Raw genomic sequence first — 27842 nt, forward strand, 5'->3', positions numbered from 1 at the left:
AATGGAAGACATTAAGAAAATGGCATTTAAAATCAGTCATTAAAAAGAAAAGATAATAAAATAAACATTAAAAGAAAAAATACATGGATAAAAGTTAAAAGTTACAGTGCAGTTTAAGATGTGAATAGTTCAATTAAAAGCAGCGGCAAAAAGAAAAGTCTTCAGCCTGGATTTAAAAGTAGTAAGAGTTGCAGCGGACCTGCAGGTTTCTGGGAGTTTGTTCCAGATATTTGGAGCATAATAACTGAATGCTGCTTCTCCATGTTTAGTTCTGACTCTGGGGACAGAAAGCTGACCAGTCCCTGTTTATTACATTTCTTTGTGCATGTTATTTTTCAGAACATTTATAAGTTATACTTTTAAAAAGTGGTGGGAACATTGGCCATTTCAAAAAGTGGTAAGGACATGTCCCCAGCGTCCCCCAGTGCAAATGACGCCTATGATTATGTGTCATACACACAATCCTAATTGTACTCCCATCAGATGAGATGAGTTTAAGGGTATAGATTTTGCCTGAATGCCTGAAGTACCCTACCGAAAATGGTTGCAGTAATAACACAATTAAAAGAGCATTAGCCAGAAAAAGAGACCACGGTGCCATATTGTCCCTAGAGGGCGCCACTGCCGCATACTAAAGTTAGTCTTTGTTAGTCATTGTTTTCATTGGGACTTAAATACTGTTCTTTGTTGTAGTAAATGCATAAACTCACAGCATTGGATCTTGAGGATTTCTTGTACATTTTCAGAAAAGTTTAATCTGGAAACTTCACACGCAGGTATGAATGCACACTCTTTATTAGCTCCTGCTGGTGTCATTTAAAAGGTCAGAGGCACATTTTCTACAGTGGATGCTGAATGGGCTGTTCCTCTGATCGCAGGTATTGTGGATGGAGGAGGGAGAGGGGCCGCAGAGAGCAGAGAAGTTACCAACTGCCCGGGACTATTTTCTTGTGTAAAACCTTTGTTTGTATTGATTCACTGTAAATATTAGTTCAGTCAGCTTTGGTGGAGGTATCTGCATGGAGTAAAAGCACTGCAGGTTTTTTTTCTTGATTACATTCATCTGCAGCATCGTTATCATCGGTGTGCCTGACTGACCCACAGTCGTTTTATTCCTGTGGGATCATGTGGATTATTTTGGCGATTATGGTGGCAGCAGCGGCTGCTGATGGGAGATTGGGATGTCAACTGCCCCGTGAATGGAGACCTCAGACAGAAGCGTGCCGTGCGGAGATGGCACAGATCATAGTGTTTGCCAAGGTGTTGGAACTGCACAAAGAGTTGTACAATGTGTATGATAACTACCTGCCGTCCGAAAACGAGCATCTTTTCTCCGCGGAGATTGAGCTGCTGTGCGACCAGGCGTGGGGCAGCATGCTGGAGGTCCCTGCTGGATCCAGGTTCAATCTCACCGGCCTGGGCTACTTCACCTGCTTCTCCTACAGTGTCACCAAAAACAACAACTACTACTTCTTTCTAAGGTGAGCACTCTAGATATTCCCACTTAATCTATTCAGTCATGAAAATGTTTTATTGTCAAAGATACCCAGAGCAAAATGAGTTGGAAGCCTTAGTCATTTGAGTTATATAAACTCTAAACTTTTTTCCCCATTAATTTCCAACTGATAAACTCTACCAGTTAAGTGTAATTCCATTTATTTAGGCCCTACTATAAATAAACGTAACCCTACCAGGGTTTGCACTCTCTTTTCCTACTGTAGTGTTTTCACTCTACTACCCATATTTCCTGAGTAAAGACAATGCTTAAAAAAGGTTGCAGAAATGTCGAGAATCAGCATTAGCTTTGTCAATTTGGTTAAGACCAAAATTCGTTTTTTCACTCTGGGGTATAAAATCACTGCCTCCATTTATTGGAATGCATCCATGAATCGGACAAAGTTAATGCTTTGATAATAACCAACTGGGAAAGGAAACTGCATAGCAATTTGGTACGTAATCTTCTGCATTAGATGTTGAGTTGTCCCTGGCAAAACTAAATGATGATTTCACATACAAATAATCCACCATCAGCCCCTCTGTACACTTGAGAATACAATATGTGGAGCCAAATAATGTATCCAATATTCATCATCCATAAATTTGACCTCACCTCCTCCTGGCCCATCCTCCTGTCAAAAGAAAAGCAGAAATTCTTCATACATGTGTGAGATCTCACAGAAGGAAGTGAAAGGACCCTAGGAAGATTCAATCAATCATTGGCTAGTATTGAGACATTCTGCAGTCAAAAACACTTTTAAAGTTATTAATATATCTAATAGCCTGCCAAATGCTCCACTCATATTTCAAAGACGTGTGTGGCAGGTTAATACTTAAATGTCTGTGTTGGACAGAAACAACCCTGTTACTCAGGAAACGTCTATTGCATTCCAGCCAGTGTAATTACAGAGCCAGACATTTCCCAAAAAGCTTGATGGTATAGGACCACCTTTTGTCCTGCTCAAACACACTGGTTTGCCGCTAGATGAAGGAAAAAACGTGTGCTGACAGGCCTTCACCGATATTTCTGCTTTTTCTCTCAAACAGATGAAGAGTTAGATATTCAGAGGGGGGCACTGAAAAGCATTCCTGAAGTTTAATGTTCAGCTGTGCCAAATGAGGGTCTGCAGCAGCAGGGCCAACCACAACAATAGTATTCGTTATAGCATATGTTGCACATTATATTCACAGAATCACACACTCACATTGTGTGATTGTGTATTGCTGTGTCTAATGACGGCTAAAAGATTATTTAGATGATTTCACTGGTTCTGGTTAATAATCCCTCCAGGGATGACTTTGCTGTCCCCTGTTGTGTTGCTGAAAACATCCGGACGTTATCCCCTTAATCAGCCCGGCGACCACCATCGGAAACTTCCTGAAGCACTTGTGTTTAAGTATGGACCTGATGATGATTAAGACGCAATGATTGCTCCAGTAAACATACGCAGATCTTTTGCCAGTGTTTACCAGGGAATGGAGAGAGCAACTCCTGAAAGTCGCTCCCGCATATTTTCCTGTGCAGCAGATTTTTAGCCCACCAGTCATGTAGACCTATGGGAAAAGAAACCAAAGCCCAGATGGTGTCCAACTTTTCTTTTTGATTCTTTAGGATTAAAAAAACATGAGATGTAACAAGCTATTCAGCTAACTTTCGAGGTGGTAGGCAGTTTTGTTAAAACTGGGAGGAGACAGGCTAGCTGTTTCCCTCTGTTCCCGGTCTTTATGCTAAGTTAAGCTAACTATCTCTTTGTTTTTAGCTTTATATTTACACATTTGAGGTAGTGGTAGGCCTAATGTTCTCATCTCAATCTCATGAACGAACAGAATAATTGTATTTCCCAAAATGTTCAAATGTTCATTTAGCTAGTGGAATTACACATTGATGTATCACCATGTATACTAAATGGCAACTTTCTTTAAAACTGGAAGAAATTAGATATGGCCTGACGAATTGTTTTCTCATGTCCAGCTCTGTGGCATTCTGGCTCACGTGAGACTCCACCTCAAAATGCAAACCTAAAACAGATCAGTGTTGAATTTCAAAGGGGTGTTGTTGTGGCAGATCCGAAACACTGAGTCCCAGACTCGGTATGTGCAAGCCAAAACTGAAAAGTTCACATCACAGTCTCCAGTGGACGTCTATTTCCTGTTACAAAAGCCCCAACAACACTTATCTCAGAACAAAAATAGTATTTTCAATCAATCATGAGTATAAGCTCCAAGGACAGGACAAATCTGAGCCGAGCAGGAAGAAAAATGCAACTCAGGATCTCCCTCAGGACCTTTAAATGAAACAGGCTGACTGTTCTGCTTGAGCCATACATTTGCTTTAAAAAAGACCTAGGCCTATATCTCCCTTTAAAAAAAAGGCACACTCACAATCAAGTTTTTGTAATGCGTTGAGTTGTGCATGTGCTGCGTATGTACTAAAAATGTATAAAGAGTTTTATGTGACTGTTTAGTTAGGTTTCCATCATCGTAGAGTCAACACAAGTTCCTCTGGATCCACTATTCCTTCTGACCTCCTGGTCACTGTGTTTACACCTGACCTCTGACCTTTTCTGTTGAAGCAAAACATCAGCTTTCTTTGAGCTCCATCAACACACAGATGCACACACACTCACACACACACACACACACACAGTCTCTGATGGGGACAACCATCTTTTGAGGTCCCTCAAGGGATGCAAGATGGAATCCAGATGTTTGAATACATGCTGCTCCAAGGCTTCCTCCCTCACACACTTCTCATCCGAGGAGAAGATATGAAACATGCTCAGTAAATCCATTTGGCTTGTAGTTTGCTGGCTTGACTCATCTACATTGAATATGCATACAAAATAGATCAGGGTATGCTACCAATTTCCAATATATGTTAATATGCAACCTTATATGGATGTATAGGTAAACTAAAAATCTGTTGGAAACATTTTTTACATAAAACATATTACACATACTTTACATATTCTATCATAATGTTTTTTTAATTGAGTGATCAATTTATCACAGGACAGGTGAAGACAGGTACAGGTTCACACAAACAGACAAAAGAAAAAATATACAAGAAACAAACTTACTGCTTTATGTTTAGAGCTCAGCCAATGGTCAACCAATTTGATTTATCAAGTGACAGGAAGATAATTGCCTTCCTACTACTTTGATAAGCAGTTTTTTTTAATTGAAGGAGATTTTCTGCTTTTCCCGTTTTTATATCATAATAAACTTAATTTGTAGGTTTTGGACTGACAATGCAAGACATTTAAAGACATCACCTTTGACTATAAGAAACTAAGACAGACATTTTCCGTAGGATTAATTACAACAGATTTATCAATAATCAAAATAATAGCAAATGCAGCTTTACTGTTTTACACATGCACATTTGTTTTACTTAAGTTCATTTTTGCATTTGTTCACAACCAATACAATCTCTTCCTTTTCTGCCTTGCAGGATGGATGAAAACTACAACATCATCCCTCATGGAGTAAACTTCCAGGACCCCATATTCCCCGACACGGCAGAGAACCACCGTATGTTTGCCAGCCTCTTCCAGTTCTCCAACTGCACGTCCGGTACTCAGGTCCACAGCTTCACCCCGGAGTATGAGGCCCAGGAGGACAGCCGGGTATGTAGCCCATCAAATGTTTGTCTGTTTTGAAGGGTCTTTCTCACACTCATTTAGTAATCAGGTCATACATTTGAAATTTGTCTTTGATACAAAAATGATTTGGGAACGGAGTTAGCCAGAATAGCCCGAAGTACTGTGGTAAACAAATAAAAGGGTTCAACATCCTTTTGTTCTCAAAGGAATACTGTGAAGGAGCTGGCAAGCAAGACATGTTCTTAATGCATGAGAAACCAAACACACATTTCCTGAGGTTTTGGCACAACAAAGAACTTACTTTGTTGAAAGGAAAAATCTACTTTAAACAACATTGTTTTTGCCAGCTTGTTGGCTTTTTCTTGTTTAATGGAGCATTTTCTCATGCATATTGATGGCATCGCTAATGTATAAACACCTGAATGTTCAGACATGTCCAGTGCAACAACAGCTCTTTGATAACTTTAAAACTATTACGTTTAAATGTCAGAATAAAAAAAACAAGTGCTGTTTTACATGGATGTTCAACAATCAAGTTAGGTGGAATAATGGAAAATGTTAAGGGTCGTTGGACAGAACACAAGTAGCCAAAATATATGATAAATATTCAATTAAGAGGATTACTTGGATCACTTTCTTTGGACTGGAAAAATCTGCTCTCTATATTTTTATGTAAACAGTATTTTGTATGTCCATCCTCTGAGGGATACTGAGAAGAATTTATGGAAAGTTAGAAAATTACTAACTTAAGAAAAAACCAGGGAAAGTGGATACATCGTAAAAGTAAATCCTTAACAAAACACTTTCTGGAGGATTACTCAGGACAATGCAGATTGATTGCATCTACAGTCCACTTCTCTTTTTAATGCTGATGGAAACATTTCCTGAATCAACAAGCTTCAGCTCCGATGTTTAATTGATTAATTGACCTAAACACTATTGGCAACATTAACACCTGGTGCTCCTTGACTTTCCTGCATCTCATCCCAGAATTCATGTGCCAGTATATAAATGGCTTCCAGTCAATTGCCACTGCTTTATCCCCTTTAATGAATCTAAACCCTTTTGCCTAATCCCCTTGATTTAGGTCAGTCTTCTTCTGTCTGTTTCCAATCATTTGCTGACTATCTTCATAAAAGCAACAATCCTTCATGGGTAAAGAGAATGAAAACTTGGTTTTTATTTCCATTCACAGCAAACTTTTGGGTTAGGCCTGTGATTATAATTACAGTGCAACGTTTAGATATCAATGATGCTGTCTTACATCATTCTCATGATTAGATTTCCTCCTAGCAAGATAAAAACAGACTTTGTTTTCAATGGTACTGCTGCGCAACCATTGTTTAGGAAACTGACCTAAAATCACATTAGAACAGATCATGCCATACGCATCCCATAATCCAGTCCACCAAAGTAAAACACATGGCATTTATTCAATTTATAATCGAAGAGTATCAGCAACCAAGATATTATTTTAAGCATTTTCCCACAGTTTTGTGGTCCAAACACCAAGGCAGAAATATAAGCTTTAGCAGGCTGTCTGACTCCACTGTCCTTGATAGCTAGAAACAAAGACACAACAGATTGCTGCTCATAAAGAGTCAGCTTCAGTTAACATGGACCAAGACACATTTAGCTTCTTCTCAGATGTCAATCATGTTTAATATGAACCCTATACTGAACAGGTAGTAATACACCTCTGCCTTTCTTTTCTCTTGCTGTGAATGTCATGTTGAAAACACTAAAGCTTATCACAATGTAATAAGTCTTCCACCCAGAGTCAGGTTTAAATGGTATATCTATGTCTCGGCTCCAGACTTTTTCAAGGGCAATTACCTAAGTATTTGTCTACTCTGCAACTTAGCCTGAAATAACCCTATAAAAGTAGACGTATAAACCAAATAAAGACGTTTTGTGTTCGAGTGTTAATCGTATACCTCGGGTGCCATTTTATATCTCCTGCTTTACATAACTTGGTTGTTCTGCTCGTGAACTTCATAATTCACATTAGAAAGTTTAATCCCTCTTTAAATCACTCATAGGACATGAGTAAGAGCACAGGGGAAAACTCCGTAGCTAATATTAAAACAAGTAATGTTCTAACCAGTGATGTGGGCCGGCAGCCAGCCACACATTTTTAACATTTCCTCAAAAACCCTCGGTGGTTGTTATCTGATGGAGGGGGAATATACATCAGTGTTTCACGCTGGCCCCATGTGGAAGTAGTAGGATCTGTGGAGGAAATCCACACTCCGGCAGAGAAGCATGCAGAAAGAGGCAGCTTGAGCTCGTTTTTCCACCTATAAGAAAAGGTCCAGGCCTTTGGATCGGATGTCGAGACTGCAGACATGTTGGGTTTAATCTCGCAGTGGTGTCTCTCTGAAACAGACTTAGCAACCTTTTAGTTATCTTGGTCCCTTCCTAAAGCAACAATGTGCTGTCAAAGGCTTTTATAAATTGAATGGTACAAACAGAGCATACAGTATATGAAAACTCTTGAATGTATTTCCATAAAATATCCCACAGCAAGAAGGGTACATCTTAAACATACTCAATGAACTTCTCGACTTCCCCCCCCCCCCCCTTTCTTTCATTTTAGGCGACAAGCACTCAAAAAAGTGTCACTTTCTTTGACTGTCTCACACACACAAATGGTGGAAATTGCTGAAAGCTCTTTACACGGGTTGTCAGTCCAGAAGAATGCCAGATGTGTTTTCTCACTTATGACTGAACCAAAATTAAATCCAGCATCAAAAACAGCAGGTCTGACAGGTGCTACGTCATAAACCTTACAAAAACATACAAAATATGGTACTAGTAAAGAAATCTTGTAAAATATAAAACCCAAATCCTTTCAAAAATGCACATGTCCGAAGACATCTACAGCCAACTTTAAGTCATAGCACACTGGCATTATGAAGTTTGAACAGAAAGTTTGAAAAGAAAAGCCATATTGATGCCAGGATTTTTGTTTTAAATAGAAACCTAACTTTACTGTCTTCATGTCCAACATAAAATCCTGCCTGGACACAGTAAAATACTGCAAATACAAACTCTAAGGTTAGTCCCAGCAGCATTAGCCCACTGGGACTAACCTGTTGAAAGTGTATGGCACGGTCATAGACTGTTTGTATAAAGCACGGTACTACACCATGAACTTTTAAACACACGTTTGCCTGCAGTGCACTTCATCAAATGCTCTGCATGCCTTTCATTCACATGTATTTCCTTGAAAAGTTGTATCAAACAATCTTTTTCACTTCCCTTCACAGCTGTTGTGCTCTGCGGTGCAGAAGGCTCTGTTTGAGGAGGAGGAGAAGGCCTGGGTTCTCTCCCAGAAGGTGCGCTCCTTGGAGAAAGCAAACGACCACCTGAGGGAAAAGGTGAAGACCATGAAACGTCTGCTACGCCAGGCCCAGCGGGGAACAACCAAGGAGCAGCAGACCCTCAGCCTCAAACAGCTCTACCGGTCAAAGACGTCCCAAACTCACCCCGACCAGGACACTGCTAGGGACCAGCCACTAAAAAAGGTCCTCTCCACCAAAAAACAGTACAATTGACATTGACAAAGACAGAGCACTTCATTACCTTCTGAATATCTTTAACATTATTAATGTGCTCATACAAAAGGAACAATCCAAATTAAGGTCATGTTATATGTTCAGTTTTATTTCCTGTCTGTCACCTACAAACAGAGGAGAATATCCATGTCTAAGTGTGTGTGTGTGTGTGTGTGTGTGTGCGCTTTCACTTTACCTGTTTTAAGGAATTAAATTAGGGATTAAGGATTTAAATGGCTTCACAGGAGTAAGAGTTATTCATGTAATTCTCCTCAACTCTTAATTATTATTCTACCTGTCTGTCCAATATCATGTTTATTATTTACTTTCTATGTTAACCCCGCAACTTTTGCCTTTTTGGGCCTTTTTATTAGTTCCATTCAGTGGCAGCACAATATCTTTCCAATCATTGGACAGAGCGCTCAGCTGGCAGCTGCACTTTAAGTGGACAATGTCAAAGCATTGATACATTTAATATCTTGTTTGATTCTGTGCTGGACACACTATGCATTGTATACATGTTAGAATTAGTATCATAATTCAGAAATAGTATCATCAAAATGCATCAAAAACTCAAGCCCTTTATACAGTATATCACCTTGTTCTCATCAAACTCTTTTGACCAGAACAAGGTGATATAAACATCAATTTTTTCATTATGCTACAATGATTTCATATGCTAAGAGTGTTTATATGAGTTACAGAGTAGCAGATGTGCCAAAGTTTAAAAAGCTGCAAGACCAAACATTACGTCACGTCATTATTTTCTACCTGCTTTTCATTTCTTTTTATCTATTCATACGCAGGAAACTATCCCAAAGTGTATGCTTCTCAACATTCATTTAATTATTTCTAAGAGTGCCTTTTCCACGTTATTCCAAGTTATTCAATCACATCATACTTAAGGAAAGTGTATATGTATTTGAAAACAGGGTGCTGAGCACTCATTTAGATCAGCCAGTGAGCCTGGTACAGGATTGGCGTTTTCTGCGTCAGAAATGAAAGTTTTGCTTATCTTATTATACTTTGTGTAGTTACTTTATTATAACTTCTGCTCTCTCTAAACAGCAGACATATGGTTTGCTTTGCCAATAGCATCCTTATTTCTGTAACAGTTTTTGCAGTTTTTTAAATAAATAAATGAACTTTTATTAAATGTCCTTTGTGGTTATTTTGAATTGTCACAGTTGAGGTCGTCTTCATAACATCCATATGCATGTTACTTTTTGGGTAGAATTTGAAAGAAATGCACTATATGTGAAGTGTAATACATCCACAAATGAGAGCCTCTGTTATGATCGCGGAAAAGGTAGGACCCAAATGCAGACTACAAAAAGAGGTAAAAGGTCTAGAAAACGAGCTTTATTTTAAAAGCTGATGGCAAATAACATGGCATAAAACACAACGGTAGCACAAGGAAGATACATTACCAAAAAACAGACCATGACTAACATGGAGGGAGACAGGAAAGACAAACAATGAACTGACAGGGAAAGACAAGACTAAATACAGAGAGGGGTAATCACGGGACGAGAAACAGCTGGGTAAGGGAGGCAGAAACACAAGGGCAACAGGTGAACACAATGAGACAATCAGACACAGGAGGAAAACAAGAGACAGGGAGAACAGAACAGAAAAACAAAACCCATTACCAGACAGACAACACTAAAACCGTGACATAACACCAAGATCGTGACAGCCTCTAAATATACAAAGCTTTCATCATAAATGTCTTTATATTTCTTTCTTTTGCTTCATCACTTTTCCAGCTATAGTTTCATGCAACACTTTGAAACTGTTTTTATGGTCAAGGTGCAAACAACAGTGTAACATCATTTGATTCTTTCATCTGACATATTGAAAAATAAATGCATTGAGAAAAACACCAGAACAAAGTAGTAAAAGGTTCTAACCCCGATTGTAAATCTTCCTGCTTTCCAGGTATTCCCCACTGATGCTTTTTGGCATGTTCAATATGTTTGTGTGATTCAGTGCTAATAAATCAATCCTTTTCGAAGAACTCGTGCAAGTTTGAAAGGAAATATAAATCGTAAAGATGAATTGGTCCTATTTCGACCTTCTTTTCTCAAACCTTTGTCCAGTTTTACTTCCGGTGCACTTTTGGAGAGAAAACAGAAACATTTGAGACGCAAAATCGTCTTGGCAGATGAAAATATCAATTCAATTTCCAGGAGAACCAAATGTCTTCCATATGGTGGCATAAAAGTGAGGGAATTGAGTTGCATGGCTGCTGAGAAACAAAAAAAATTACACATTTCAAACATGTTTTACATCAGGATCTCTCACAGGATTATTCTGCAGTTAAGCTGGACACCAGGCGGACATTTACAAGCTTTCCTCTCGCGCATCGTTTGACCCGTGGAGCGAGGCGGGAAAGTGTTGCAGGGAACAGCTTCTCGTCTTGTCTCCTAGTTAGCTCTTTATTCTCCCCGTGAAATCTTTGCATCAGACAACCTAGCCTGCAGCCAACTGTCAAAATCCCATGGACCGGAGCCAAAGATGATATACACACACTGCCTTCTCAACATAAACCACTGTGCACAGCCAAGCTGCAAAACAGATGTCAGGCACTACCTCGGCACAGTGGTGGTCCCTCCACAGGACCGGCTATCTGTGGACTCAGTTTATTTATCTTGCCTTATTTTATGTTTTCAAATGCCGTTACTTTCTCTGCCTACTTTGGTTTCATTTTTATTTTTGTATTGACAATTCCAGAGCATCTGATTGGTCAATACATTATATATTTTCCTTTTTTTCCCTTTAACCTCCGTTTCTGTTCATGTTTTCTCAAGCAGCTACACCTAAGTCTTTCACTCCGCTGTCATTCATCGCTCCGCATGAAGAAATCCACCGGAGACATTTCTTACTTTGAGATCTTTAACCTCCAATGTTTCTGTAGGTAACGGGCCTACTAGGGTCTGCTGGTGTTTCCTTTAGGAAAAGAAAACCAGCACTTCGTGTTTTCAATTAGTCACCTTGTTAAATAAAATAAATTCTCCACAACCTTCCAAGTTGCTACGTGAGGCTGCACAGTTGTAATTCAAGCTAAGAGCTAAAAGCTTATGCTCACATAGCGTAATTCCACGTCAATAACTTATTTCTTCTGATTGCTAATATTTAAAAAAACATGAGCTCACTTCTCTGTTTTACTGCCATGAAGTTTACTTGATTATTTGTATCCATCTTATCTTAGTAAGCGGCTGGTCTGTGCCAAAAAGTGTTGAGTTATGCCTCCTTTATCACACAAGGGAGTACTGCTACACTCCAGGCTCACTACGAAAAAGCTAATGTTTACGTTTTAAAAGCCGGTTTAAGATTAACCACAATCAAAGATTAGTGTGTTATCATGCTGAGATTTGCTAATTAACCTCAAAGTACAGCTTAGGCTCATTGATGTTTACTAAATGGAAAATGAACATTGACTTGATGGTATTTGGATCACCAAAGTCATTAAGATCCATCCGGAGGAGCATGTGAATGTGTGCACCATATTCTTTAATGGCAACAACAGATTTCAAAATATTTTACTGAAATTCTTGTGATGGCGTTCGACTCCGATATTAAGGAACTCTGTGTAAATTCAGTCTAGTCAAAGTGATGCACAAAAAAGATGAGACATGCATATAAACATGGCTTCTATTGCAGTGGAAACGCTTCCTCACCATTTTTTATACTTGACCAACCGTACTCTGGCGAGGAGGAGGTGATTTTTCATTGTTGCCTGTCCACGTCTGTTTCAATAAGGATGACTGATGTGTGTGTTTGCCCCGAGAGACCTTGGCTGTTCCACTCTAACTAAAATCACAAGCCTCAGCCCCATACTGTAAACTACATCTTGAGAGCCCATATGGGGAGAAATGCAGTAATTTATGGAGCTAATAAAAGTGAACTTAGTATTTTTATTTTTGCACAGCCAAGTTATGGATCACAATTTGTCATTGCCACAGTTATTGACTAAACACGTGACAAACTTAATTTAGGGCTTGAAATCACCTCAGGATTACATTTTTGTGATAAAGGTAAATGTTTTTTAGCTTCACAAGCAAAATACTTTTTTCCTTCCCTCCCCCCTTTCTTTCGTCCTCCATCCTTCACATGTAATTATTCCTTTCTTTGTCTGGGTTGCTGACAAAGTCTACAAGACAAGCAGGAGGAATTTGACTTCATGTGTTTGTAGTTAGCGCTGCCTGGCTGTTTTTATGTCTAATGGTTTCACTCGGGGTATGTTGCGTTTATGATGCTGTATTTTCCACCCTGAATGTTGACACCGTTTTGAGTGATTGTGAAGGATTTCTTTTAGATTCATTAGGCACTGCATGTGATGTTTTCACATAGTTTTCAAAGAATAAGATCAGGCTGTAGGTTGTCTTACAGCCACTTAAAATCTGAAAAATAATTTGCTGTCCAGACGCAACAAAACGCACACACATTATTCTCAATCAATCCTCTTAGAGATATTTAATGAGTGAACACATGGCGCGCCTCATAATAAATCAGTCTCTACAATGAGTTACATACAGCTTTATAAAGTACAAAGAAGACCATTAAACCATCTCTGTGCCATAAAACACATCCCAGTGCCAGGTGCTGCCCATGCAAGCAGGAAATCGCATCACCCTCCACAGCAGGGATTCTAACAAACGGGTGACCCGATAACCTGAGGTCATATGTTTTTCTTAGACAACCAGATGATAAAGCAAAGATGTTTTACCTAAAAGAAAACTTTCCTTTCCATTAAATTGACACAGGTTTTAAACACCCTTCAATTATTAGCATATAAAAACCTTAATGTTTCAATCGAGGTTGTTCAAGATTGTAACCCAGCAGATATTTTGTGAAAGGCAGGGGACACTCTGGACAAGCTTGACACATTAGACAGACACATATTCAAACCTATGAACAATAAAGACTTGTCGAATCAACTCAACAGCACTTATTTGGACTGCCTGCCCAGAGGAAATGTATAATGTTTTTGTTGTTGGTATAGATTGAATCCTACATGACATGAATTAAAGGAAATGTTAAAGCAGATTTAATTCGCAGCACTGTTTGCACCTTGGTTCAAAACCTTTTATTGAGATAAGGTTGAGCATTTTATTTAAACATACATTTCTTCCTGAAAAAGCAAAGTCCTGCAGTGTGTGGGTATACGTGTGTTTTTGTATTTAATGGATTGGTAGATGGGGGTTCTGTACATTTATTTTCTCAAGGCTGGTTTTGTTGAAAGTTGGAAGCATAAACTTGGAGCAGAATTTGTTCAAATGTAAAGCTGAAAGAACTGCTCTTATTTCCTAGTTTTTATAAAGAGTAAAGTAATATAAATGTAACTGTAAATCAGTGAAATTTGAACAGAAACAGAATTACTCCAGAAAGTAGCAGCTGTTTTGTACTAGTGACCTGATCCAGGCAAATGATCGATCGAATGAATGAAACTGGGTTATCAGGAAGTTGTTCACATTGCACACATTTCACATGTTTCTGGACCCCCAATGTGACCTCAGACGACCCAGAATTCCACTCTTCATCCTGTCTGATGTGTGCTTTGATCCATTGTTCCTGAAATAAATCAGTCAAATCCTATTCTGGAAAAAACACTCTTTCATGATTTTCCTTGCTATCTATCCTGCTCTTTTCATGTGTTCTTCCTGACCCTGTTTTTCCTTTTCATCTGCCGTGGTCGTCTGACGGACAGAGTCGGGGGTGAACTTCCAGCGAAGGCCAGTATCAGATATATTACTAATGCAAGTAACATGGATATCAAGTTTCTGGCAACATTTGACCCTAATTGCAGGCTGAATTTCTATAAAAGTGGAAAATTAGTGGCTATCCTCATACTGCCAGATACTCTCCATCGTGCTCTGCATCCTGTTTGTTATTACCCGCTGTGGTTTGCACAGTCATGCAGAACTTTGAGGGTCTGCAAGTTTTCATAAACTGTGATGCTTTGGCTTCAGGAGTGCTGCTGCAGTAATCCTCAGAGAAGGCCAAGAGTCCATTTGTTTCAGAAAGAGATTTCTGGGCAAACTTTGAAGAAATAGCCTTTGGGACTTTGTAGAAAAACACTTTCCCATCGTCTCACCCACTCAGATCGGCTAAAAGGAGTCATTCACAGCAAGTGAATTGTTCACAAACTGCATGTCACTCATCTCCAGGGCCAGGGAGAGGAGGGTGATCTCACTGCGCAGTTAAGTCCCCCCCTCCGCTTTGTTCCAGCACCTCAGGGGACATTGCTTTAGATCAGTTGCTCAAACTCATACAACCTGGTTTTGCTCCTAAAACAATGCGAGTCTAAACGACTGAGGAGAAATGGAACTGGAAAATCTTTCAACATTAATGATTTCTGTCTGTTTTTCCGTGTTTTGGTCCAAAGAAAAGATTTGGCCAAGATCTTCGGAGCTATCTGATGCTGCATCCAAAACAAATGCAAAACTGAGATATAAGGAAAGGTTCACGGTGATTAAGTGAGCTGTGTTTGTGTGTGTGTGTGTGTGTGTGTGTGTGTGTGTGTGTGTGTGTGTGTGTGTGTGTGTGTGTGTGTGTGTGTGTGTGTGTGTGTGTGTGTGTATTGGTGCTGGCCAGTTCAACACACCATCTGAAACATTTGTGTGTGTGTGAGTTTAGTTTATATTATTATATTATCATTACAAGCCCCTGCAAAACCTCAACCTTCTCCTAATCAACACACACTGTTTTTTTTAAACAAAATATCATATGGCATTACAGAGTTTGTGCAGCATGATGAGTTTTCATTTTGGAATTTCTCCTCTCATATGAAAATAAACAGAATATTAGACTAGATGTGGCGTGTCATTTAATTTGTTGTTACCTCCACCATAATTGTTTTATTTGTCTGCTTCTACTGAGAGTTAAATGAAGTTGAGTTCAGCCATGGGCCGCGAAAGAACTGAGAACATGGTGATGCAGGTGCTTTTATGAATGAAAGGTCAAGTAAAAATTGAACTGTTTTAACGGCATGCGTGGAGTTTTTTATTGCCTAAAATGTGTCTGATAGCAATAGAGGGAGGTCAGTCTAGAGATTTTCCAAATAACGTTTTTGCACAGAAAATAGTGGGAAGAAGTGAAAAGCCCAACAACTATAGGGAAATCTCTCCGCACCTATAGGACAGCACAAATGTTGAAGGACGACGCAGATATAATAGGCACATAAACCTCCCGAGAGCACTGACAGACAGAAGCACAATCGTTTCCTGCTGACAGAGAGGAGGGCAGTTTGTGTGCTCGCTCTTTCACTCTGCACACAACGCTTTTAAACCCTTACTCTTTGACAGAAGGTGAAACAGGTCACCTTGAATAATACAGGGTTAGTACAGGGCCTGTTACCCGAAAATATGCCATTATAAGTTCAATTACAGCTTGACCACAGTATTTATCTCATAATTAGAGTATACATTTATACCAGGTTCAGAGGGTCACCTTGGACGGGATGGTCAAAGATTTGTGGACTTTTGAGAAAAAACAGTCAGCAGGCGCTTTGGGGTTTTAGCATCGCTAGCAGGGACGGCAATGTTGGTCTGTCCGTCAGTCCACCATTTATGTCCCTATTAAGGATGAATTATAATAACTTTGGTAATCCACTGACTCTTTATCAAACACCACCATCAACAGGTTGAAATATCAATGTGTTTATTACTCACTTCCTGCTAAACGACATTCATCCTCAGCTGTACTTTGTGTTCATCTCTATTTCAAACCAATAGGCATGTGCTTACACTAAATTAAGATTGTGAACTTGATAAACATTATACCTAGCATTGGCACTTAAGCATTGGCATTGTAAGCCTCATATCATGTTTACGTTAGCATTTAGTATCAAGTAACAAATTGATTGAATAAACAAAGTATGATCTCTGCCAGTTATAAAGAACTGAAATGTGTAAGTGTTTTTCAAACAGTAAGATGGCAGCGTACTTGCTTACATTTCTAGATTCTGCATTCAATGTAAGTAGCTATGCTAGGGATTTTGTGTCTTGTTTGGTTGAGAGCAACCCATCAACTCTCGGCACACTAGGAATTTACGTACGGTGCTCATAAGACAAAAGTTTGAAAATATTGCTGACCTCGCTCACATAAATCAATTGTGCAAATGATTAAGTTGTGAGTCGGTCGTAGTCAAAGAGTGTACTTTTGGCTGTTTCAGTATCGAGTCTCTATTTCACATTCTATGAAAGCACAGTGCTCCATGATAAGAGCAGGATGTGAAGTAAGCACATACTGCAATAATATTGGGGAAATTAAACCCAGGCATAAAGATATTTGTCAGCCCTAAAATGTCCTCTGGTCCCATCCTAGATTTAATGTTCTACACAGTGCCAAATTTCACTCTTGGTAATGTTTCACTGTGTTTTTTCCATTTGTCCACATCTAAACACCACATCCCTCTACCTTGTGATCCCTGCAATTTCCTTCCCATTATTTTGAATCAGTCCCCTGTTTCTGGTTTGACCGCATCATTTTTACTCTGTCTACTGTCTCCTGAATGAGGTTGACCACCAGCCTTACGCTCTCGCTCTGCTCTCCGGTCTCTTCCAGCGCAAATGCTCCAGAGAGCCAGACCACAAGCCTCAATTACCCAGCATTCCTTGGAGAGGACGCGAGAGGCCTCATGTAGCAGACTATGAAATTAACATTCATTACAAACCTCTAAAGCCACAAAACTATTTAATGAAAGCAATAGTTGCCGAAGTTTACCATTGAGAAAAGTATCTCTCCTTTTATTTCATTAACTTTTTCTTGCTGTTTTTTGTTTCTGACAAAGGACAGTAGAAGAAACCGTGATATTCTGCCTTACAAAGCTAAAACTACATTGAGTCAAAATGTAGACATTTATGATACGATTTGAATATGTTTTTATTGCCATATGATATAAATATATAATTTCAAAGACAGCAGCATGTTTTGTTATGTTGTTATGTTAGCAGTGTAACAGACCTAAGCTAGTCAGGAGCAAGACCTAGTTAGCATTGATTGATATGAGCCACTGATATTCCCCCACTAGTTGTCTCCTGTAATCAAAATGCATACATGTTGGTGAACTAAATAATAATAATGATCATATTATTATTATTATTGCGCTGTCCCTCTTAAACAAGGCAGCATCACATAGTCATGGAGAAAAATGAGTCCTGCTAACAAGCTAAGTAGCTAACCTAGCAGAGTAGCAGTAATGGTGCCCAGGTTAGCTTTACATTGCATCTTTTTTCTTTCTTAAAAATTAACTCAGACAGACTCCTAATGCATAGACAAGGATTTTAATGTTTCACTTTTAAATCTTTTTGAAGCACAAATCGCTGGATTTCACACAGAGCAGTATAGACACTTTTCAATATCCCATGATGCTTTGCATGTGTATTAAACAGCAGTTACTGTAGCCCGAAACCGCATTTGCTAAAAGGCAACATACTTATAGTACAAATACTTGTCCTATCATACAATTGTCATCCGCAGAAGAAGCCTTCACACAAATCGACTATTTCCTTCTGTCTTATGCACTGTAAAATCCATAAATGAAATGTGTGCAGTCATATCAGTCCTGCTGTTTTCCTAAGGAGGTTGAGCGGTGAGGTCATGGGATACTTCTCGTTTATGTGTTTCATCGTCACTTGTTTCATTACACTGGAATTTCAAAATCTTTTCCTTTACCAGGTTCCTTGCCTAAAAAAACACTTTTTTGTCAGGTATGTTTGTTTAATCCTCACTCACACTGCTCAACTATAACAAACTTTTCTCATATAAGATTTTTCCTTCACAGTTTGTGAGAAACCTTTTCATTTGAGTACTTTTGGGATTGGCTGTGCTGAACCAAAAGGAGCTGGAGTATGATTTTAATTTTGTATATTGATAAAAAATAATCCTCATCAGTCTGCAAATTACAGGAGCTGTAATGACATTTAACTGCAGAAGATTAATGGCAGTGTTTGTGGCTACATGTCAAATTAGCCGAGTGGTTTTCATTATCAGGAGATAAATTGTGATATTGTCAGCCTGCCAACATTTATAAATCTGCAGACACTGCATCAGCTTTCCTGTGTTTGTTTGGGTCATCCTCTGTCACAGTTATACAAGCACAGTTCACACTATAAATCCCAGATGAATAAATAACTCTCTTAATTACGCTTTACAGTTTGGAGTCACAAGTTACATTACTGTCCAAATATATATAACAACACAATATAAATGCAGAATGAAGCTCAAACATGTTGAAGCAGCCCATTGAAGTTGTTGCTTGAAGCTTTGTTGAAATGTTAATAAAACCTTTTTTTTTGCTTTTTACCCATACTTTGGAAGAGCATTCTCAACTTCTTAAAAGACAAAACTCTCCTTTTAGACTCATCTCATGGCAACTGTTACATTATCACAATCAGTGTACACACTATTCATTGTTGATCATAGGATTGGCACAATTCAAGCCACTTCATGCAAATCACATCAATACCAAATGTGTATTTTGTTGTTTTGGAGAAATGGACGATTCAAAAGAAACATGTGATTTGAATAATCAGAGAACAAATAAAAGCTGAATGAGTTTAAATCTGTGAGCCATCTCGGACAATCCCTTAGTTCCTGACTGTAACAGGCCAAACATAAATTAAAGGCGATTAAACAAATGTAAATAAAGCTCCTATACTTCTGATACTTACGCACTTAATGTCTATGCATGTTTTAAAAACAATTGGATGAATGAAAAGTAAATACAGTATGCTTAACGCACATACAAACATAAGAAGCATTGATGGATGTACAGTAAAGATGAAATGAGTCAATCTGATGCATATTCACATTCTTTAATCCAGATGTCCTCTCTAAACAGGCTGCATGTAGAGGAATCGGGCCTGTGAAAGAAGTAAAGAAGTAAAGGATAGGAATGACGAAATGATTACAGTACATGGTGAAAGATGCATATCAAATTTAGTTTTTTTGCTTTGACACAATCTGCTTAATCCTTCTAAATCAGCCTGCTCTGGATATGACCCTTCATCAATGCTCATCAGGCTTGCAACAACTATATTTTAGGATTTGTATCCAAATAAATAAACATAGTTCTTGAATGTGTGTCATTGACTGGGCTGGCAATAATAATATTTCTGAAAAAAACATGAATTTAAGTATTTTAAACACTATTCATTTTCTAATTTTGTATCGTTTATGTTATTTTGATTTACTCAGTGCACAGTGTGTACTTCCATCTGATTTTACAGTACTTTACTACACAGCAAAAAGCATAGAACTGCATTTTAAAGCTTACAATGTGATACATACAAAATATTACTTATAGAGCCTGTGCTTCAAGGAACAGACAAAACGTTTCAGAAGCTACCCGAAAATAAACTCATCATACTGTATTTCCTAAAGGCACCTTAGACAAAGATATATCCCTGTGCTTGAGTGGTTAAAAAGGTTTGGGATTTGAAAAGGAGATAGGAGGAGAAGCCCTTTCCTCTCAAGAAGCCTTACCGCTGCATGGAAACACTACATCGCCACAGGCAAGGCTGAATAGTAGATAGATGGCGTGTTCATTGCATTTGAACTATTCTGTTACTGATTGTCTAAAAGCATCACTTAAAGACATCGATTCATTTCAGTAAAATTACAAGATTTGCTTTAATTCCTTTTAAATATGGGAACATGTGAAAAAATGCCTTTCCACCATAAACAACTTTGCATCGAACTGCATTTCTGCAAGCGGGTATATTTCTAAAACATGCATGGGGAAAACTCTCTCCTGATCATGCAGATATCGTCTCTGGATTTACACTCCACAGTAGGAGGTTAAAAAGACAACAACACAAACATATATAAAACAATAAAACAAACAAAGAGACAGGTTAAACAGAAGTAAAAACAGTGTCCAACAAGCTCTGTCCTGCCTCAGCAAAAACAATCCCCCCTGACATGCTAGTGGAGGAGGTTATCTTCCCCTGCTTTCTTTGTATTCTCTCCCCATTTTAAACTGATCCCAAACTAACAGCCCAGTCTTAAAAAGTAATCCTCCTGTGCATCATCACATCTCCCTACTCCTCCTTTCATCCCATTTTAGGTCTTCATTCTCAGGCTGGACAGGCGTGCTCCCCCTGCAGGCAAGAGGTTGGAACGACGCTGTATTCCCAACCAGACAAGGGGGGAGATGGTGCCTCCGGTTCCACCGATGGGGGTTAAAATTGGAAAGTCACTGGGATTGATTGGGCAAGTAAGTGGAGCGGGTGCTGGGATCACACCCTGCTGGTCGGGTGGCAGCGGTAGGTGGATGTGGATAGAGGGTCAGCGTCGCCATCTACGTTCGGGGAGCAGCCTCCTTCGCAACAAGCCTCTGAGAGGGAGAGAGGACATGCTATCAGCACTGTTCGTCATTAAAGCTATTAAATGTGTGACATTAGATTACAACAGATAGAGTTTTTCACTTTGAGTGGCTAAAGTGTTGCTTTTTAACAGTGAGTGTGTGAGATAAGCAAATAACTCTGCTGCCGAGGTAACATAGCGACACTAGAAACTAGACTCCAGTGGGTACCTGGCAGGGTGGGGCTGGGTCCCTCGTGGCTGGTGCCCAGCTGGAGACGCCTCATGTGACGGACCACTGCTGTGGCATTGAATGCTTGCTGCAGAGGAAAAGACACACATGGAATTCAACTGAGAAAACTGTAGAATCTCATTACACCTGAAACTGAAAGTTGACTAACTGGGATTAGGTGAGCAGACTAAAGCAGTGGTTGCTGATATGTTTATGTACAAATATACCTTCTCAGACTGTTTAATTTAAATAGTTTCTAGAGGCTCCAAGCTGTACATTATTCTGGTAGAAACTAGCAAGGATTAAAAAAAATATTTCAATATTTAATAATAATTTAATACACTAAAATCCAATGTCAGAGGTTTGTTTTTTCTTATTTTCCACACTGGAAATCATCTCATGACCCCATGGATTCATATTGCGACCCTCAATGGGGTCCCAATCCCACTGTTTGACACTACTGGCCTATCATTTGTGACAAACCAATAATGTTTCTAGCGATTTAAACACAATCAATTACCCAAAATGAACTTGAAAAAGGTACTGTACTTAACTGTGGTTTCTGAAGTTTAGAACAAGACTGGACTGTTTATTGTAGTTAAAGTTTATTCTCTTTTTACGTACACTAAAGATTCAGAAAGTAAAAAAATAAGACTGTGTCTAGGATAAACTCGAATTATGACTCACCTTCCACTTGCTCTTGGCAAAATTCTTCTTAATCTGAGCGCTAACAGACTCATGGATGTTCTTGTCCAGAGCAGTATCCTCAGCAATCCTACAAAACAAAGGGGTACGGAAACTTAAAGAGTTTTTGTGCCACGGGTAGAAGTCGCATATTCATAAGCACTCTCAACCTGGATTAGTTAAGACGAGTAAATCACTGAAGTTTGAGTATCCAGGTTTTACACAGCATCATGATAAGAGGAGTTACAGTATGTTATAGTCAGTACCAGGGGTGCTGCAGAGCCTGATCACAGGTGTAACGTGTGTTGGAGTCTTTTTCCATCAGGTGGACGATGAAGTCTTTAGCTGTAATCAAAGAGAGAGAGGTTGGAAAAAGTCAATATTAAAAAAGACACCCGTTGCATTGATGTAATCATATTTCAGTTATGTTAACAAGAAAAACACATCTTGAGGTAATTCATATGACAGAAAAAGTGGACGATGTATAATTTGTATAATTTGTTCCTAATGTTGAAGATATCCTCGCCAAAAGCAGGGAAACAGGGATCAAGTACAGAGCCAGGACTCGGGGAAAAACATGTGATCATTGCCTTGGCTTGTGGGCTCACCACCTGTGAGGTCAGAAGGCAGGGACTGGATCATTTACTATCTTAGAAAAGTGAGTCTGGAAACTCAATCTTGGGTAGGGGTGTTTTTTTTCAGGTGGGTGAGTGGATACTAAAGAGCCCAGGCTTCCTATAGTGTTGAAAACAGGAAAACTCCATTGTTGTTTGCACAGTAATGTGCCGAACAGCTGTTAAAAGTATGTAGTTCTCTTAAAGGAGAAGCTGCAGGAGAGGACTTTGTTAAAAAATGTCATCATATTGCAGTATTTTATATATTTTAGACATGCGTTGATGTATACAGACCCAGGACCGTTTCCAAGCTAACCTGAGATCTGGAAAGTTGTTTTCAAAAAGATGATGCTGCTTTTATCATTGTTTTGTCCTTTAGTAGGTCTCGAAAAAAACAAAACTAATAAAGATCGTAATGCACACTTAAGCATCTGCAGATCTAAAGATCATTTACATGTGTGTAAAAAAAGCATCATGTCTTTATGATAGAAGTGAATACAACATAGACTGATAAAAGCACTGAACCTGAATCAGAGATATCGTCCCAATAAGGCGAATCAAATTCGTATTCTGCCTTCAGGATCTGTTCGAACAGTTTGGCGTCGTTCTCATCGTAGAACGGAGGGTAGCCGCACAACCTGAGACACACATCAGAGCACAGGAGATTCAAATGACATTCACTGAAGTTTTAAAAAGCAGTCAGCAGCATGCAAAACTAGCAGGTGACTATTATACATTAATCATTTGAAGATATACAGTATATTCATCTTGTGTTTGGCTCGGTTTATGTTTTAAAAACTCACAGAATATAGGCTATGACACCAATGGACCAGCAGTCCACTGCTTTACTGTAGGGTTTCTGAGCCAACACCTCAGGGGCTGAAAGGAGAAAACAAGACACATGTTTCATAATGTTTGACGCAAATGCAGCACTAATAGTATGTCACTTTTGTATTTAAGCATGCAAGTCAAATTAGAGTAGGACCGTGTTTGCAAAAGTAATTACCAAATTAAACTGGATTATTTTTTAACTAGGCTAAACTGATTCATGACTTTGAATATCTCTATGAGCTTCCAATTAGCTGTTGATGGTATTTAATGAAAGATTATGCATTACAGTACCAGTCGGATATTTGCATTGTGCTAATATTGAATGCTACAGTGTTCCCAAAAGGATTCATTCAAGCAGATTTTCAAATTTCAGACAGTCATTGACGTCTTTACCAACATATCCAGGTGTTCCACACGCGGTCGACATCACACTGCCAGAGCACTCGATTTTAGAAAGACCAAAGTCACTGATCATGATCTTGGAGTCGTCGTCCATGCTGTCGTACAGCAGATTCTCTGGCTGCCATCAGGAGGGACAACACCAGAAATGTTGATACACATACACAAATAATGCGTTTCTTATCACACAAATGCACTTTTTGTTAAAAATGGTCAGTGACATTTATATGCCTGCTAACTTTCCCATCATATTTTAGACTGACCTTGAGGTCACGGTGCACAATGCCCATGTCGTGGAGGTATTTGACGGCATCCAGAATCTGCTGAATGAGCTTACTGGCATCTTTCTCTGTGTAGAAGCCCTTCTCGATGATACGATCGAAGAGTTCCCCTCCCGACACCCTGAGGCATGAGGGAGAGATTCATTCAATAAAACAAGGGGAAGTTTGTGGAACATAGAGAAAAGTACAGAGACAACATGGGATATAATGTGAGCCCATTGATTAACTGACAGAGCTAAAGGATTACATTGTTGTTAATGGTTGTGAAGGGGTATGGATTGTGTATGCAGTTGGCACATATGTATCACTTGTATTTATCAGAGTTCCTAAAGAAAAGATAATAATAATAACTTTAATTTATATAGCACCTTTCATCAACCCAAGGTCACTTAACAAAGAAACATATAAGGACAAAACATAAAACAGGGGGCAGTGTTACATTGCAGGGGGGGGGGGAGAGTGAGTTCATGTTGGAAGGCTTTTTGAACAGATGAGTTTTCAGGGTTGATTTGACGAGAAGGGGCGTTACGGATTTCAGCAGGGAGGGAGTTCCAGAGGGTGGGGGCAGCGACACTGAAGGCACAGTCCCCGAAGGTGCGGAGGCGTGAATGGGGAATGGAGAGCAGGCCGGAGTCTGAGGATCGAAGGGTGCGGGACGGGATGTAAGGGTGGAGGAGATCTGTGAGGTACTGAGGGGAGAGGGCATGGAGGGACTTGTAGGTGACGAGGAGGAGTTTGTAGGTGAAGCGGGACTTGACCGGGAGCCAGTGGAGGTTGAAGAGAGTGGGGGGTGATGTGCTGTTTTAAAAGAAGCCACTAGATGGAGACTTCAGTCTGTCTTTGAGAAATCTGAGGCAGTTTGTTTGTCACACACACACACACACACACACACACACACACACACACACACACACACACACACACACACACACACACACACACACACACACACACACACACACACACACACACACACACACACACACACACACACACACACACACACACACACACACACACACACACACACACACACACACACACACACACACACACACACACACACACACACACACACACACACACACACACACACACACACACACACCACACACACACACACACACACACACACACACACACACACACACACACACACACACACACACACACACACACACACACACACACACACACACACACACACACACACACACACACACACACACACACACACACACACACACACACACACACACACACACACACACACACACACACACACACACAGAACTGAATGCATCTTTTGTAGGTGGAATTTCTTGTTCTCCAAGTTGATGATAACATTTATTACACTGTGGTGAAGCAGTGTGTGTTACATGAAAGAGTGTGCCACAAACACAAGTGGCACACAAATACTGTAATGATGGAAGAATAGGTTGCTGGGAAAATGCTAAGTGAAGATAAATTCCTAGCTGAATGTACACCCTACACCCCTCCCTCTGTCTTTTATGTCTCTGATTTGCCATTGACAGTGATTAATGCATAAATGATTGATGTTTTCTGGAGCCCCACAATTAACAGCGCTTCTGATCCTGATCGGTCCTTCCTCTTGTTCTCTCTTTCTCTCTCTCTGACATTTCAGTGGCTGAGGTGGGTGGGAGGCTGACAGGCTGCAGGTGTGAGGGCGAACTCCCCACTGGTGCTCATGAGTAGGCAAGGTACAATGTTGTGTGTGTGTGTGTGTGTTACAGAGTGCAATTAATGGCATGTGACGTGCAGTGTGTGGGAGCGAGTTTGAAACACACACATCGCACAAAGGAGAATGACACAAACCCACACACACATGTGAATACTCACAGCTGCATGACGAGGTAGAGGTGTGATTTGCTTTCGAATATCTCCTCCAGAGAAACAATGTTGGCGTGTTTGATCCTGCGAAGGAGAAGAGATGAGAAATAAGGAACGGCATTTCAGTCATTTTATTTAGCAATTAGTATTTGAAAGATTTCTTAGGTAGGGTTCAGTAAATGTAGGTCTCAGGCACATAGGTAACAGCAGTCACATGTAAGGAGGAGACACTGTGTGGTGGCATTCAGCTTCCTAATTGGCTGAACTCGGTGGTCTGCTGCCCTCAAGAACCATGGGTAGTGTGACAGGGGTGGAGAGATGACTCACCACATGGAGATTGGTATGATAACTGTGTGTTTAATACCTGTATTACACTCAGTAACCACTTTATTAGCAACACCTGTACAATGTAGTCCTATAAAACAGCTCTGCCATGAATTCAGAATTTTTGAAAAATTGAGCACACTGTATGGCTTGGTGACTCAAACATGTTTCAATGAAGTATGTTTAATAAACTGGGTGAAGGGTCACATTATACATTTTCGATATTAAAGCATTTGTACATTTGAAGTGTTTTGGACTTACTTAGAGGGGCAGTGGTGCATATTGAGAAATTATTAGTGTTAGTTATCATATTGCTTTGTTATCATACAATAATTTAGGTATTATATCGGCATGAAATATATCAAATAATACTCAGCCCTGGATACATGTTTATGTGTGTGTTTTATCATATAATTCACAACTTTAATAACGTCAAATTAAAAGAGCTAGGTCTAACAATCAGGGAAGATGCATTCTCATTCCTATAAAACACATTCAAATTATTCTTTTTTTAATATTTTGTTATAATAATTTAAAGGGGGTTACCCATTCATTAAATTAACGTCAGTATCTGGAGTATGACTGGGTGCTTGAGGGTTATTGAGTTGACTTGGTAAGAGGACAAAGACAACACAAAGCCATGTGCTGCCCTGTATATAACGCTGTATGAGTCAGCATGAGCTCATACTGGATTACGGCAATGACTCTTATCCAGATTGTAACAATACATGGACACCTTCATTCACCCGCTTAGCTCTGAGTGGAGGCAGAGATGGACCCAGAGAAGGATTGAACCTGCCTAGTGAGCACACACATGTAAAGTGTCTGAGCTCAAGCGTGCACTCTTGCACACAATTACTAAAAAATAAAATATAAGTAGTATAGGTGCATTTCATTTGGATTTCTGTGCAGGTGGGTTTGTGGTGGATACTGGCAATGGTATTTGTCTAGGTACTGACCTGTCTATTAAGGGTTGGTAAACTATCTGAACATAAGTCAACAACAGAGTTACCATCTGAGTGAAGATCTGATGATTCTTTATCCAGAATGTGTTGCTTAATAATTAGGAAGTTTATTGATTTATATGACGAAGCTTTAGGAATCGCGTCTTTCTAGTTGTATTATATATTATTTTATTAGTTTTTTCTCAAAACTCTGACACAATTGTGTCCTCGGAGGTTCTGTTTTCAGCTCAGTATGTTTGTCTGTTTGTTTGTCAGCAATAGGGAAATACTACTGGCCTGATTTTCCTGACACTTGGTGGAAGGTGTTGCATGGCACAAGGAAAAATTAATTACATTTGAAAGGGTTCTGAATGATGGGAACGATTTACACATCCACGTTTTAGATGCAGATTTTCTATAAAGCCATGTTATTTTAAAAGTGTTAAAAGGTACTTTCAGAGCATTCACAGCAACTTCGCACAGACTCCTCTAATTGGCACGGCTACAAATGGCTAAGCATGCTGCGATTACTCACTGTATTTGCACATGTCTGTGTTTGAGTAAATATTTGGTCTAAAAATGGGAAGAGGATGAACAGCAAGCTTACCAATGATATCATATGGCTACATTAGCGGTATATCAAACTACCATCAGATTGATCAACCATTTCACAAACAGCACCGGAACATCTAACCCAACACAAGAGGG

General features: G+C 39.5%; 2 protein-coding genes across 2 annotated transcripts in view; one reads left to right on the plus strand and one right to left on the minus strand.

The window, feature by feature from the left end:
- The first annotated feature begins 717 nt into the window (after positions 1-717).
- ccdc3b (coiled-coil domain containing 3b) lies at positions 718-9814 on the plus strand. The gene is made up of 3 exons (XM_034135099.1): positions 718-1481; positions 4952-5126; positions 8375-9814. Exons 1-3 carry the CDS (start codon positions 1126-1128, stop codon positions 8660-8662), a joined length of 819 nt encoding a protein of 272 aa, XP_033990990.1. The 5' UTR covers positions 718-1125; the 3' UTR covers positions 8663-9814.
- A 9650-nt stretch (positions 9815-19464) lies between these two features.
- Positions 19465-27842, minus strand: part of camk1b (calcium/calmodulin-dependent protein kinase Ib) — a 32755-nt gene continuing 24377 nt past the window's right edge. Inside the window, exons 4-12 of the mRNA XM_034134971.1 lie at positions 25876-25950; positions 23998-24136; positions 23729-23855; positions 23308-23383; positions 23030-23142; positions 22157-22235; positions 21894-21981; positions 21207-21294; positions 19465-21008 (exon numbers count right to left, since the gene is read on the minus strand). Of these exons, the coding sequence (XP_033990862.1) occupies positions 20911-21008; positions 21207-21294; positions 21894-21981; positions 22157-22235; positions 23030-23142; positions 23308-23383; positions 23729-23855; positions 23998-24136; positions 25876-25950 (883 nt within the window). The 3' untranslated portion in view covers positions 19465-20910. The remainder of the gene's footprint in view (positions 21009-21206; positions 21295-21893; positions 21982-22156; positions 22236-23029; positions 23143-23307; positions 23384-23728; positions 23856-23997; positions 24137-25875; positions 25951-27842) is intronic.

This window comes from Trematomus bernacchii, unplaced genomic scaffold, assembly GCF_902827165.1.
Source record: "Trematomus bernacchii unplaced genomic scaffold, fTreBer1.1, whole genome shotgun sequence".
Lineage (NCBI taxonomy): Eukaryota > Metazoa > Chordata > Actinopteri > Perciformes > Nototheniidae > Trematomus > Trematomus bernacchii.

Coding starts and splice junctions, on each gene's coding strand:
- ccdc3b (XM_034135099.1), top strand. CDS start 1,126: ATGTGGATTATTTTGGCGATTATGGTGGCAGCAGCGGCTGCTGATGGG. Junction 1,482..4,951: donor AACTACTACTTCTTTCTAAG/GTGAGCACTCTA, acceptor TCTGCCTTGCAG/GATGGATGAAAACTACAACA. Junction 5,127..8,374: donor AGGCCCAGGAGGACAGCCGG/GTATGTAGCCCA, acceptor TTCCCTTCACAG/CTGTTGTGCTCTGCGGTGCA.